The sequence below is a fragment of the Solanum stenotomum genome, unplaced genomic scaffold, assembly GCF_019186545.1.
Source record: "Solanum stenotomum isolate F172 unplaced genomic scaffold, ASM1918654v1 scaffold36528, whole genome shotgun sequence".
Classification (NCBI taxonomy): domain Eukaryota; kingdom Viridiplantae; phylum Streptophyta; class Magnoliopsida; order Solanales; family Solanaceae; genus Solanum; species Solanum stenotomum.
The window spans coordinates 87869-102574 of NW_026033961.1; the positions used below are offsets into that span (position 1 = coordinate 87869).

At 30.9% G+C, this 14706-nt stretch overlaps 1 protein-coding gene across 2 annotated transcripts; it reads left to right on the forward strand.

Moving 5' to 3' along the window:
• The first annotated feature begins 310 nt into the window (after positions 1-310).
• On the forward strand, positions 311-14241 carry LOC125852526 (wound-induced proteinase inhibitor 1-like). 2 transcript variants are annotated; one of them, XM_049532255.1, is made up of 3 exons: positions 311-441; positions 13295-13384; positions 13915-14241. In XM_049532255.1, exons 1-3 carry the CDS (start codon positions 393-395, stop codon positions 14109-14111), a joined length of 336 nt encoding a protein of 111 aa, XP_049388212.1. In that variant the 5' UTR covers positions 311-392; the 3' UTR covers positions 14112-14241. The 2 variants fall into 2 exon arrangements, with proteins under 2 accessions (XP_049388212.1, XP_049388211.1); XM_049532254.1 differs by lacking the exon at positions 311-441 and adding an exon at positions 12510-12637.
• The last annotated feature ends 465 nt before the right edge of the window (positions 14242-14706 follow it).

The following is a 14706-nucleotide window of genomic DNA, read 5'->3' on the forward strand; positions in this document are numbered from 1 at the left end:
ATCTAAAGATCTTCTATGTTATTTTGAAACAATATCCTCTAAATTAAATTAAAAACCCCCATATAACTAGAAAAATTATAAATGACTATAAAATCAAATCTCCCGCTTCACCCTTGTCCAATAATATACCGATTAGTGGTATCAGTGTGTATGATGTATCCCCCACACACTACAATGAATTCAATTTTCACTGTCCCTCCTCACTTCTAGTATGTAAGTAAAAAAAATATAAAAACATAAAAAAATTTCCTTTATCTTCAAATTGTTCCAACATGTGGTTGTTAGTGGTACGTAGTACCTCACTACAATGAAGGCAACCTCTGCCTATAAATTTATGTGATGCACTCATACAAATTCACTCAATTCCTTCTACTCTTTACAACTAAAAGAAAATGGAGTCAAAGTTTGCTCACATCATTGTTTTCTTTCTTCTTGCAACTTGTTAGTACCTCTCTTTCTCTGTCTATATATTGGTTTTTGTCAAACTCTCTCTATATATTATATATTACTATATAAGAAGAGGGAATAACCAAGCACCACAAGTCAACATGTGTTCCAATAAGAATTACTGTAACCGATATATTTATAAAAAGAAATGACATATAAAATGAAATGGAGAGAGTATTAGTTTTTGAAAATGGAAAAGGACAAAATACATATGAAATTAAAAGACATATAAAAAAAAGTTGGTTTAACTGTCAAACATAAAAAGTAACATATGTTATTAAAAACTTTAATAAAAAGTACTATAATTTACAATAAATAATAACTTAAATTACTATATAAGAAGAGGGAATAACCAAGCACCACAACCAATATATTTATAAAAAGAAATGACATATAAAATGAAATAGAGAGAGTATTAGTTTTTGAAAATGGAAAAGGACAAAACACATATGAAATTAAAAGACATATAAAAATAAGTTGGTATAATTCTCAAACATAAAAAGTAACATATGTTATTAAAAACTTTAATAAAAAGTACTATAATTTACAATAAATAATAACTTAAAATATCTACAAGACAACAAAAAAAAGACTAATTTTTGTACTGCTTGTGTCACATAAATTAGGATTGGGATGATTTTAAAATTTTAATTTTGGTTATACATTATAAAATAGCCGAAAAATTGAATGATATAATTTTTTTAAAAATAACCGAATGAATCGTCCTATCGATAACCCTAATGTTACTTCTACTCTGTTTATTTTTACTTAAATTTAGAAAGATATGTTTCATTTCTACCCTCAATCTTATCGCTACATTTATTTGCTATTTGAAATTGAAATTAAAAAGACAAATGACAAATAAGTTTTTATATTAGCTCACTTATGAGCAAAATATATTATAACAATCTTTACTAATTTTATAACAATACATAAACTATACTCTCTCCGTCCCATATTAGATGGACACTTCCAACTTTACACGGTGATTAAGAAATTATTAATACATTGGAAGACTTCACCATTTTGCCCTTTGTTTATATCAATGCACATTGAAATGAGTTACAAAAAATACACATACAATATAGGAATGGTCATATTAATTGTAGGGGTAAAATGGAAAAGAATTAATTAATTCTATCCTAATTTAATTAGTGCTCAAATAATATGAAAAAAATATTTTTAGTAATATTCTCATCTAATATGGGACGGAGAGAGTAACAATATAACTTTATTAATGTTGGGCCTGGGTAGCGCTCGGGCTTTCTTTACTAGTATATATATACACACGTAAGCAAGAATATTATTAGAATTGTAAATAATTTATATTTCTTTTGTGGTATGGGTGGGTGGGGAGAAGAACTTTCACAAAGGGTTCACCATATACTATATTTACATTAAAAAAAGAGTTATGATCTTGTAAATATAATGTGACTAACCGGCAAAGGAGGTTCGAATGAGCGACTTGTTCAAAGGCTTGTCTATTATTGACACCCTTTTGCTTGAAAATGTTAACTTCGCCTCAGTTCAGATGAATCTCCTTCGACCCTTGCTTGTGCCACATATTTTTAAGCAATGTCATATTTTTTTGACGATCTAACTTTGAAATGACAAATACACTATAAATAACAACGTAGAAGAATTGTTGCACTATTAGCATGATATTTAAAAGACAACTATAAACAATCATTCATAAAAAAAAAATAGATCAATAAGCTAAAATATTATTAAGGGGTTCACTATAACTATAACATGTTAAAATATAACGGATAATATTTAATTGAATGTATAAAGATAATATTCTCATTAATTGCTATCGAACTGTTTTTTTTCTTTTTAACAGCCTTAATTTGACACTCTCATGGCACGAAAAGAAAGTGATGGGTCAGAAGTCATAAAACTTCTAAAAGAATTGGAATCTGAATCTTGGTGCAAAGGTAAAAATCCTTTAAAGGATTGCGTTTTTTAGCTTCTCAAAAAACAGTTTTTGCTACTGTTGAATTAGGTCTTAGGCCTAACTCAAAGGGAGGAGGATTGCCCAAGCCTTATAAGGAGTCCACCCATCTCATTAACCACCGATGTGGGACTTTTGTCATTCTTTAACACCCTACCTCACGCCCGATGGGCCCTGCTCTGATACCATGTTAAATTAGGTCTTAGGCCTAACTCACACCCCAAAAGCTAGCTCAAAGGGAGGAGGATTGCCCAAGCCTTATAAGGAGTCCACCCATCTCATTAATCACCGATGTGGGACTTTTGTCATTCTTTAACAGCTACTACTAAAAATGTTTGTTTTTTTCTTAAATGCTTGGCCAAATACTTCAATGCTTTAAAATGATTTTAAAAATATAATAATAAGAAGTCGTTGTTGACTTTTCTGAAACTTGGCCAAACAAGATGTAAATCATTCAATTCCTTAGAAATTTTAGTAGTTAAGGATTCGATTCTCCACCTTGAAATTTCTTCCCCTAAATTTTTTCTTTCCCCTACTTCCAGTTTTTTAAAAAAGTAAATCATGATTCAACTGGTGAGAATATAATGAAATAATTAAAAGTATGCTCTCTCTCTAACATTTTGGGTGATGTTGTACAAATTCCTAGCGTGGCTTAATTAATGGATTATTATTGAAGTAATTAAGCAGCCACATGTCAAAAATAATTAGGGTTCATGTATGTTCATTATAATAATGTCTCCATGTACTCTTACTATATATAATGGAATAAATAAGTGTGGCTTAATTAAATGTACTCTCCTTAATTCATTTCTTTTTACATATCGTGTATTACTTCTTATGTTTTAATTTGTTTGTCTGATTTTGACTTGACACTTATATTAAGAAAGTAAAAAAGATTTTTAAATCTTGTGATCCTGAATCAAAAATATGTTAGTTGTTTGTCTTAATTGAATAATCTCATGATCAAACGGCAAAATCTCATGAGAGTCTTTCTTCAAAGATATTCGAAGTCTATTATTTATCAATAACAACTAATATGCAAGATTGGTATTTTATGTCTGTTTCAGTATACAAACATGCAAGATTTTGTTAATATATACATAAATGTATTTTTTGATATATTTGTTGGTTGTGTACAAATCAATCAGACAAGATTCTAACAGACAAAAAATTACAAATCAACAAATAGTTCTAATTTGTAGATGTATCAACAAATACAAGTGTGAGAAAATTTGGCAAAAATTGTCGAATTTTTGAATAATAAATTTGCCGAATTTTGAATAATATAATGTCATCGACGTATTTTGAATGAGAAATACAAGTGACGACAGTATTTCTCATTCAAAAATACAATATATATCAACAAGTGCAGGAGTACTGCATCAAACATTTATCAATGAATATAAGGATAAGAAAATCAATGTCATGGATGTATTTATTATTCAAAAATTATTCTAATGTATCCCTTTGTTCTTTAAAACGGTTGAGAATACAATTCAACAAACACTTCTAAATTTTAAGAGATGGAGCAAACGTCACTCGACAGCTTAAAACTGATCAGTACAAAACTACGTGATATGTCCTCGTTTACGTATTCCATTGGCACTAGCCTAACGCCCTGCCTACTCATCTTTAACTAGACAAAAGGTGAAGTAAAAGGTATTATGGAGCTAATAGGTCAACATAGTGTATTTTTTATACCAATTTCAATATTTGAAGAGTATTTTAGGCCATTTTCCATTTTTAATATCCCTCTTTTTCTTCTTTTGTTTTTCTTTATTCAAGCTGCTCTCCCCTTAATTTTTCTGTGAGTAAAATAACAAGAAAAACAAAAAGTGCCCCAACTTGATAAATAATGTGGATTATCAGTGATGTATATAAAAAGAATTAGAATGATTTTGCTTACTATATTTCTAACGGAAAAATGATAAATATATCTTCGAACTATCACAAATGGTATATTAATATCTTATGTTATACTTTAAGGTTGTATATACTCTTACCATTAATTTTTCGAATTATGTATACCCTTAAAACTAACGAATGTGCATGTGGCTTCATCTCAATAATTTACCCAATTTTTAATTATTATTTTTACCCAAAATCAAATTCAATAGATTTATCATAAATTTTATATTTATTTTGAAATTCATTAAAAATATATATTTGGATTTGAAACTCATATTATTACTTGAATTCGTTATCGTAAAATTTAAAATTATAACATTCTAACTCCTAAATCCGTCTCTATTACTAACAAAATGATTCATCAATAAATACATTTCAGAGCTAGGGACCACAACATCTCTACTTTTGCTAGTAAATCTTCTTAAATTTCATTTTATATTGTCATTATTGCTAATGCGGTGTATATATAATGCATTGAGAAAAACTTTGAAAACATAAATAAAACGTGTCATGTCATTTTCTGAAATTTCCCTACTTTTTACTAGATAAAAATTACCTTTGAATTATTTTTTTAAAATTGAGAATATACCATCAATTATTGATGATAGTATTATAATTGTTTGAGACTATTATGATTTATAATACTTTAATAAATTTTAAAAATATGTAAGTTTTATTTCAAAAAATTTAAAACTTTTATATTCAATTTGTTGTTGTTGACAAGGATGGAAAATACTATCGCCATTGACGGACAAAACTTCAAGCATAAAAGTGGATCCGCAATTGAATCGATAATTTTGAATGCAAAGTGATATTTTTTAAAAAGAGGTTGAAAATGTTTTCACTATTGACGAACAAAGCTTCAAGCTTTAAAGTGGGTTCAACAATTAAATCAAAAATTTTGAGGTCAAATTAATTTTTTATTGTTGAAAGGGGTTGAAATAATTTTGAAGTTGATTTTGATGAATTGAAATTAATTTTGAACCATAACTCAGTACACCATCGATTTGTTGTTGAGAAGAGGGTTGGTGTACTGTTGTTTGAAACTCTTGTCATTTAATTAGAAAATATTTGTAAACGATTATAAAATCAAATCTCTCATTTCATTCTTGTCAAATTCATAATTTACAAAATAGTAGTATCAGTGGACCGTGGATGTCCACGCATATTATGTTTGAATTCAATTTTCACTGTCCCCCTTCACATTATGTGTATAAATTAAAAAAGAAATCCTAATTAGTTGGTTACTTGGTTTAAAGGAAAAGGCCATTTTGTCCCTTACCTATTGTAACGACCCATTTGGTCGTTTTTAGTACTAGAACTTTTTATTTTATAAAATACTTCTCGATAGATTTTAAATAGGTACTTTGGACTATTCGTAACTACAATTATGAATTTAGTGGGGTAGTTTTAATAATTATTTTAGTTGGTGATGAAAGGAGATAACATTAAAATTAATAGTAGATCACTTTTACCGCTTTTATAAGTAGCTTCATCTAATAATTAGGGTTTACTAATTTTGAGTGGCTAATTAAAAGAAAAGAGGCCTTGACAGTTGGGCACAAGCGGTAATGGAGAAGGTCGATTCAGGTAACCTAATTTACGCTTTCAATTTGGTTTACATATAGTTATCTCTTGGTGGCTGTATAATTAAAGCTTGGTGAATAGATAATAGTTAGAAACTATTTTATAATTAAGATTGGATAATAGATAGTAGCGTTAGGTTGGGTTGGAGGTGAAACTGTTAGGCAAGAATTTATATTATTATTATTATTATTATTATTATTATTATTATTATTATAATGTTAGAGGTAAGAGAATTGAGGTGTTGCATTCATATATGTGTGTATATTATATTTTAATGGAAAGTAACTAACTAATTACGTGATTGTGATTGATATATTTTGGACAGAAATAGTGGATTGACAATGTAACTAAGGGAATCTTTGTATAAGGAATTAATGATGCTATTGATTAGAATAATGATGAGTTAAGAAAGGATAGAAAGGATGAATTGCTAATCGGAAAAGTCATGCATATAATTTTGTCTTCGTTCCTCTTGTTGTTTCTGTTGGAAATTCCAAATTCCTCTTTTGATCAGAATTACTAATGAATACAATCACCTTCAATTATCCATCATAAGCTATATGAGATGTTGTAGGTACGGTTTGTGTGTTGGATTGATTCAGTTATCTATCATAAGCTAGCTATATGAGATGTTGTAGGTACGGCCTGTGTGTTGGGTTGAAGTTTGATAGTAAGATATCATATAATAAATCAAGTTTTGATATATTGAGATAGGTAATTAAATATTAGGTGTATCGAATTATTTAAATTCCATTAAAGATATGCTAATGGGAGAAATTAAGACTTACCCATAGGTTTGACTTTTAGGAAGTTGATTATAGTATTAGGGGAGTTTTTGGGTATAGGCTGGACATAGAATAATATGAGTGTTTATAGGCTTGTTAACTTACAAAGTATGCATATATACTTGATAGATTGAAAAGGTTTGAAGGCATTGAGGAAAAGAAAGGCATTGGAGAAGTTGCTTGTCTGACGTCAGTTCTTCGGTGGAGGTAGGTTATGGTTTATTCTATTTCGATAGTTAGACTCTTAATAGTGACTGACATGTATTGAGTGTTATTGTGAAGTTCTCTATGTATTTGATTGTGTGGTTTGGTTGTATGGTTTGTGATTGGTCTAAAATCCTGAGACCGTGAAATTTATAATTTGAAACCCTCTCTATCGAAGTAATGCCTTGAATAAAGAAGGCTTGATGAAATAAATTAATGAAATTATTGGATCGGAGTGTCACATTTCGACACGGTATTATTGGATCGGAATGTCACGTTTCGACACGGTATAATTGAATCGGAGTGTCACATTCTGTCGCGGTATAATTGGATCGGAGTGTCACATTCCGACACGATATTATTGGATCGGTGTGTCACGTTCCGACACGGTATAATTGGATCGGTATGTCACGTTCCGACACGATAACATTAAAGGAAAAAGATATTGAATTAACTTAATGTACTCAATCTCAAAGAACTCAATTCCCAGATTAGTTAGATTTGGAGGCATGAGTCCTCATGTGTGATCTTGATATTGTTAATTGATTACGTACTTACTTTAGTGTTGTTGACACTGGTTCATGTGTTTGTTGCTTGCCACCTGCTAAGTGTCTTAGTTGATATTATACTATTATTCATTACATATTAATTTCTATTTTGGGTTGGCCGATGATATCTACTCAGTACATGTTGCCTTGTACTGAGCCCTACTTGTGTTTTTCTTTGTTTTCTTTTTGTGGAGTGCAACGAGTGTATCAGTGACTTCGACTCGCCTTCAACTCTAACCAGTCTCCAGCACATCAGGTTTTAGGGTGATCTATTCATTCCAGCTCGTGTTGTACTCTCTTGGTCATGGCATGATGTTCTTAGTTTTCGGACATAAACTATTTTATTCATTTATTTTGGTGTCTTTAATTAATACTCTTAGACTTAGTATTTGAATATTAGATGTCATTGATGTGATGACTTTCAGATTTTGGGGATAATAAGTGTTAGATTTTAGAGGTTTATTTGATTGGTTACTTTAATAAGTTTTGAGCTTCCGCATTATTGTTGTTATTCGTAGTTGAATTATTGATATATGCTGGGGTTGCGATTCCTTGGTTCGCCCACTTAGGAGGTTAAGTGTGGGTGTCACTCACGACTCATTTTGGGTTGTGACACCTATAAATTGTCAATATCAATGAATACAATATTGAGAAAATCAATGTCATCGATGTATTTATCATTCAAACAATTTTCCAATGTATCAACGAACATGGATGAACAAATAAAAGTAAATAGCAGAATTAAATAATACTAGTTGATTTTTCTATGTTTTTTTTTTAAAAAGGAGAAAAAAATCTCCAAAAGGAAATTGGGGTCGTTAGCCAATAATTGCATATTTGAACCATTTGACTAAGTAGGCGTTTGGCCATGCCATACCATATCATGATATGGTATCGTGAGATGGAATCAGCGTTTAGACATGCGATTTTACGCTGATTCCATCTCATGATTCCATATCATGAGATGTGATTCCATATTCTCCAAAAACCATGATATGGAATTATATGGGAATTCCATATCATGATTTGAGATATTTTAATACAAAAATTGATCCACGAGTTTATATTTTGTTAAAACAACCCCATATTTATATCTACTAATCATTTATTTCATATGTAAATAAAATTTATAATCACATCATTACTTTTTAAAATTTATTATTCTCACCGACATAAAATTTATTATTCTCACCAACATATAGTCACTTTAACTCACACCAACCGATTATTGAGTAATAAATTTATTTTCTGGCCTTAATAAGTGCACATTTATATTTTATGTGTAAGTTGTTAGTATTTAGTTACATATTTCCTATCAACTTTGTTTAAAGAGATAATATTTATTTTATGACTTTGCATTGTCTTGGAAGAACTATTTTTATTACTCTTACAAATATTATTTTTATGAAGTGCATTCTATAATGCTTCCATTTTATTTTATGTTCACTAAACTAATATTGATGTATTTTTTATTTGATAGGATTGTGTTGGTGAGTTTGATGAAGCATATATAGAAAGGGAGGTTCCTAAAGCGGTACAACAAGCATATCGTAATCACAAAGGAAGAACATCACAAAATGTCTTATGTGCTTGTGATTTTGATATGTGATTTACCTTTGCTGCTGCTGGTTGGGAAGGTACTGATGTAACATCTCACAAATTGAAATAACTAGGAAAGAGTTAAAAGTTGGGGAAAGAATTTTTTAGTCAATTTCAAGCGGCCATAACTCCTAGCTCATGATGATTTAGGTTTATTTCCAGATATGGTTGGAAATCTCTTGGAATATCCTTTCCAACGCCGCTAAGTTTGTGCGATTCCGAGTTCGTATGAGTGAGTTATGCCCTTTGAAAGTTGGGTTGTTTGAATAAAGAAAGTCTAATCCGGATTTTGGAAGGGTAATTTAGTCTTTTCCTTACCTAATTATTCTAATTCATTTTTAGGAGTTAATTGGGGTAAATCAGATTTTAGTCAGTTTAGAAAAGTTGAAGTTTCACGCTAGGGCTTGGAGAAAAGAGAAAAGAGGAGAAGGGAGAAGAGAAATTAAGATTTCGTCCAGATCGTCGAGTTTAGCTTGTGGATTTCGTCAAGGGGTGATCCCTACGAGGTATGTGAGATCACATAGCGTTGGATTAGTTCACTCACACGCCAGCCATGATTCAATTCAGCGAATTTAAGTCTTTGAAAGTATAGAAATTGAGTTCTTGATGAACATTGTTGAAAGTTTCGTTTGAATTTTTTGTGGGTTGTGTTGTTGGAGTTTCTTGCGATTTGATTCATGTTTCTGGGTGTAATTTTGGTTTGAATCTATCATATATTGAGGGTATAAATGATTCTAAGTGTTTGGGGAAAGAACCATTGAAGTTTAGAGGGTTTAGAGATGAAAAACAGAGAAAAAAATCGTCAAACCTGGGGATAGGGGTGGGGAGTCGCGCCAGCCAGTGCCCCCAAAAGGGGCTCTGAATCTTCACCCTTGGGGCACTGCACCAGTCAGCGCGCCCCATACCAGACTCTAAAGTTTGAGGGTTGGCTCCCCGCACCTCTCAGAGCGCCAGGGACGCCAATTCTCCCTATTCGTCCCCCATCTTTTCGTACTTGTTCCTTAGCAATGTACCTATGTTTCTTAGTTGATTTCAACACTCTAAGGTGCATATAAACATCACGAAATCATCCATAGACATGAGATCATGAACCTTGAATCCATAATCCAATTCAAGGAAAGTTAGGATCAAAGTCAAGAGAAGTTAAGAGTCAAGTCTAGAAGTTAAGAAGCAAGTCAAGAGAAGTTTATAAAGTTTTCAAAAGTCTTTCACAAACGTTCTAACTTTGTTTTAGGACTTAAGTTTCAAGTTAAGCAAAGAGTAAAGAGTTGAGTTCATTTCTCAAAAAGCTATAAGGGAACTAAGTATTCCCAAGAGTTTAAAATGTTTTCACATTTGAATAAGAAAGGGAAACACTGATTTCCAAGAGAGCTTTCAAGCTAAGTTTTGAGTAATTATCGCAAACCAAAGAAAGAAGTTTGTTTTAAAAACATATGAGTTAAGTATATTTTGGGAGTAGCATTGAGCACCGATATGGGGATGCGAGTTCATATTAACTCAAGTCTCCATTAACAATGTAGCCATCATGGGTAGTAAAGGATCATACTTTTTAGATGACTCCTTAAGATGTTTTTAGCATAGACTAGTGGATCCACTTAGTTAAGCGTTCTATATGACGAAAAAGTATAGGACAGTTCTGGCAGCGTGGCCAAGACGTTGTATCACCACTTAGGCTCATAGTGGTGGTTGTCAGTTAGAGAATCTCCCACAGAAACTATATTACTTTATTATATGAGAAAAGTTGAGTTTGTTATTGCATTTTCTTAAATGAACTAAGTTGTTTTCCACTGTTTTACAGGATTTCTATATATTGCATATGTTTATTACTTTATAGTAAGTTAAGTTATTCAGGAGTTGAGTAAAGCCAAGGTAAGTGCTTCTTTCGGATCCTTTTCAAGCTTAAGTTATGTTTAGCATTCCAACTCGCATACTCGTACATTCAATGTACTGATGCCAGTTGGCCAACATCTTATTATGATGCAGACACAGGTAAGCAGGATCAGCATCCAGCGCCTCATTGATCCAATTGATCACTCAGAGTCAGTTAGTGAGCCTCTTTGCATTTCAGAGGACTCTCCTTATCATTTACTTTCAGTATTTCGTTGTTAGGATGATCGGGGGTCTTGTCCCGACATCCCTCTTTGTTTTAGAAGCTTCATAGACAGTCAGACAATTAGTAGTTCAGTTGTCTTTACATTTTCATTTCATATGTTAAGACTTGAGTTGCCATTTTGGCCAAGTTGAATGTTTGACTTTTAAGCATTCTCAGTATTTTATTATTCAAATGAGTATAATGTTATTGATCATTATAAATATGCATAGAGTCTTCCGTTGAGTAAGTAAGCCAGACCAAGGGTTCACTTGGGGCGAGCAATGGTTCTCGAGTGCTTGCCACGTCCGGGGTGTAGGCTCAGGGCGTGACAACTGCACATGATAGTAAAGTAGTACTTGAGAATGCACTTGTTGAACCAGCATCACATTTTCCATTTCCGCCATATGGTAACATTAAATTACATCCTTAGAATAAATATTGTTTATTTATACAAAGCTGTCTCATGTCACATATGCTTTTAGTAATTCTTTATAAAATATTTGTTGGTAGATAAATACTATGTTGTCGATCCTGGTTTCCGAAATACAAAAGGATTTTTAGCTCCATACAAAGGACTACGCTATCATTTGCAAGATTACTGAGGAAGTGAAAGAGAGCCTCAAAATCCCAAAAAACTGTTTAATTATAGGCATTCATCTCTGTGCAATGTGATTGAACGGACTTTTGGAGCTTGAAAAAATAAATTTAGAATACTGAAACAAGCCATGAACCATTATGATATTGATACACAAGTGAAAATTATCATAGCTTATGCAGTTTTACATAATTATTTGCGAGAATATCAAAGTACTGATGAAATATTTATTAATCTTTTGTAGCACTTGATAATGATGTAAAAAGGTTTTTGTTTTTGTTAGTATTACTACATCTTAATATGATTTCCTTTTTCATATCTTTTTAACTATTGGGTTTGAGCTTTACTCGAGTTTAATCAATTAGCTTCGTGATTTTGCATAGTTTTCACCATTTCCTTTTAGAAAAACAACCTTTCGCTATCTAGGCTTCCTCGATGGAATGGCCCATGGGCCTCTTCTATGTTATATATCTAAAGATCTTCTATGTTATTTTGTAACAATATCCTCTAAATTAAAATAAAAAACCCTATATAACTAGAAAATTTATAAACGACTATAAAATCAAATCTCCCGCTTCATCCTTGTCCAATAATATACCGATTAGTGGTATCAATGTGTATGATGTGTCCCTCACACACTACAATGAATTCAATTTTCAGTGTCCCTCCTCACTTCTTGTATGTAAGTAAAACAAAATATCAAAACATAAAAAAATTTCCTTTATCTTCAAATTGTTCCAACATGTGGTTGTTAGACACCACTGGTACGTAGTACCTCACTACAATGAAGGCAACCTCTGCCTATAAATTTATGTGATGCACTCATTCAAATTCACTCAATTCCTTCTACTCTTTACAACTAAAAGAAAATGGAGTCAAAGTTTGCTCACATCATTGTTTTCTTTCTTCTTGCAACTTGTTAGTACCTCTCTCTCTCTCTATATATATATATATTTTTTTTTTTTTGTCAAACTCTCTCTATATTATATATATATATATATATATATATATATATATACACGTATGCAAGAATATTATTAGAATTGTAAATAATTTATATTTCTTTTGTGGTATGGGTGGGTGGGGAGAAGAACTTTCACAAAGGGTTCACCATATACTATATTTATATTAAAAAAAGAGTTATGATCTTGTAAATATAATGTGACTAACCGGCAAAGGAGGTTCGAATGAGCGACTTGTTCAAAGGCTTGTCTATTATTGACACCCTTTTGCTTGAAAATGTTAGCTTCGCCTCAGTTCAGATGAATCTCCTTCGACCCTTGCTTGTGCCACATATTTTTAAGCAATATCTATTTTTTTGACGATCTAACTTTGAAATGACAAATACACTATAAATAACAGCGTAGAAGAATTGTTGCACTATTAGCATGATATTTAAAAGACAACTATAAACTATCATTCATAAAAAAAAAAAAATAGATCAATAAGCTAAAATATTATTAAGGGGTTCACTATAACTATAACATGTTAAAATATAACGAATAATATTTAGTTGAATGTATAAAGATAATATTCTCATTAATTGCTATCGAACTGTTTTTTTCTTTTTAACAGCCTTTGACACTCTCATGGCACGAAAAGAAAGTGATGGGTCAGAAGTCATAAAACTTCTAAAAGAATTGGAATCTGAATCTTGGTGCAAAGGTAAAAATCCTTTAAAGGATTGCGTTTTTTAGCTTCTCAAAAAACAGTTTTTGCTACTACTAAAAATGTTTGTTTTTTTCTTAAACGCTTGGCCAAATACTTCAATGCTTTAAAATGATTTTTAAAAAATAATAAGAAGAAGTCGTTGTTGACTTTTCTGAAACTTGGCCAAACAAGATGTAAATCATTCAATTCCTTAGAAATTTTAGTAGTTAAGGATTCGATTCTCCACCTTGAAATTTCTTCCCCTAAATTTTTTCTTTCCCTACTCCCGATTTTTAAAAAAAGTAAATCATGATTCAACTGGTGAGAATATAATGAAATAATCAAAACTATGCTCTCTCTCTAACAACTTAAGCTTTTAGATGAAATGTTTATACACTTCAATATGGTATTAGATCAGGCAGACCTCCTGATTACAAACTTCAATATTAACTCATGTTTTTGCTATTATTATAACACACATATAGTATATTATTCTTGTTCTTGTTTCTCTCATTATATAATCAATTATGTGTATATATATGTAGGAAAACAATTCTGGCCAGAACTTATTGGTGTACCAACAAAGCTTGCTAAGGAAATAATTGAGAAGGAAAATCCATCCATAAATGATGTTCCAATAATATTGAATGGCTCTCCAGTCCCATTGGATTATCGCTGTAATCGAGTTCGTCTTTTTGATAACATTTTGGGTTCTGTAGTACAAATTCCTAGGGTGGCTTAATTAAAGGATTATTATTGAAGTAATTAAGCAGCCACATGTCAAAAATAATTAGGGTTCATGTATGTTCATTATAATGTCTTCATGTACTCTTACTATATATAATGAAATAAATAAGTGTTGCTTAATTAAATGTATTCTCCTTAATTAATTCCTTTTTACATATTGTGTATTACTTCTTCTTTTTTAATTTATTTGTCTGATTTTGACTTGACACATAAATCAAGAAAGTAAAAAAGATTTTTAAATCTTGTGATCCTGAATCAAAAATATGTTAGTTGTTTGTCTTAATTGAATAATCTCATGACCAAATGGCTAAATCTCATGAGAGTCTTTCTTTTCAAAGATATTCAAAGTCTATTATTTATCAATAACAACTAATATTTTATCGTATATAAACTATAATTTCCAATTAAGAGTATTTGTTAGGCGTTACTCCTTCACTGTATCTTTTTTTTTTTCTTACTATTTTGTCAGTTTGTATTTGTGTTTTCTTGTTGGTAAAGTGTATATATTTTCAGATAAGATTTATCTTTAAAATGTTGTCTCGTAATTTCAAAAATCAATCGCTCTGTATCTCTCTTTAAGACTTTAACAT

Excerpts from the sequence above, each read along its gene's own strand:
- LOC125852526 (XM_049532255.1), top strand. The coding sequence starts at position 393 with ATGGAGTCAAAGTTTGCTCACATCATTGTTTTCTTTCTTCTTGCAACT. Across the intron at positions 442-13,294 it reads TTTCTTTCTTCTTGCAACTT|CCTTTGACACTCTCATGGCA; the intron begins GTTAGTACCTCT and ends TCTTTTTAACAG. Across the intron at positions 13,385-13,914 it reads ATCTGAATCTTGGTGCAAAG|GAAAACAATTCTGGCCAGAA; the intron begins GTAAAAATCCTT and ends ATATATATGTAG.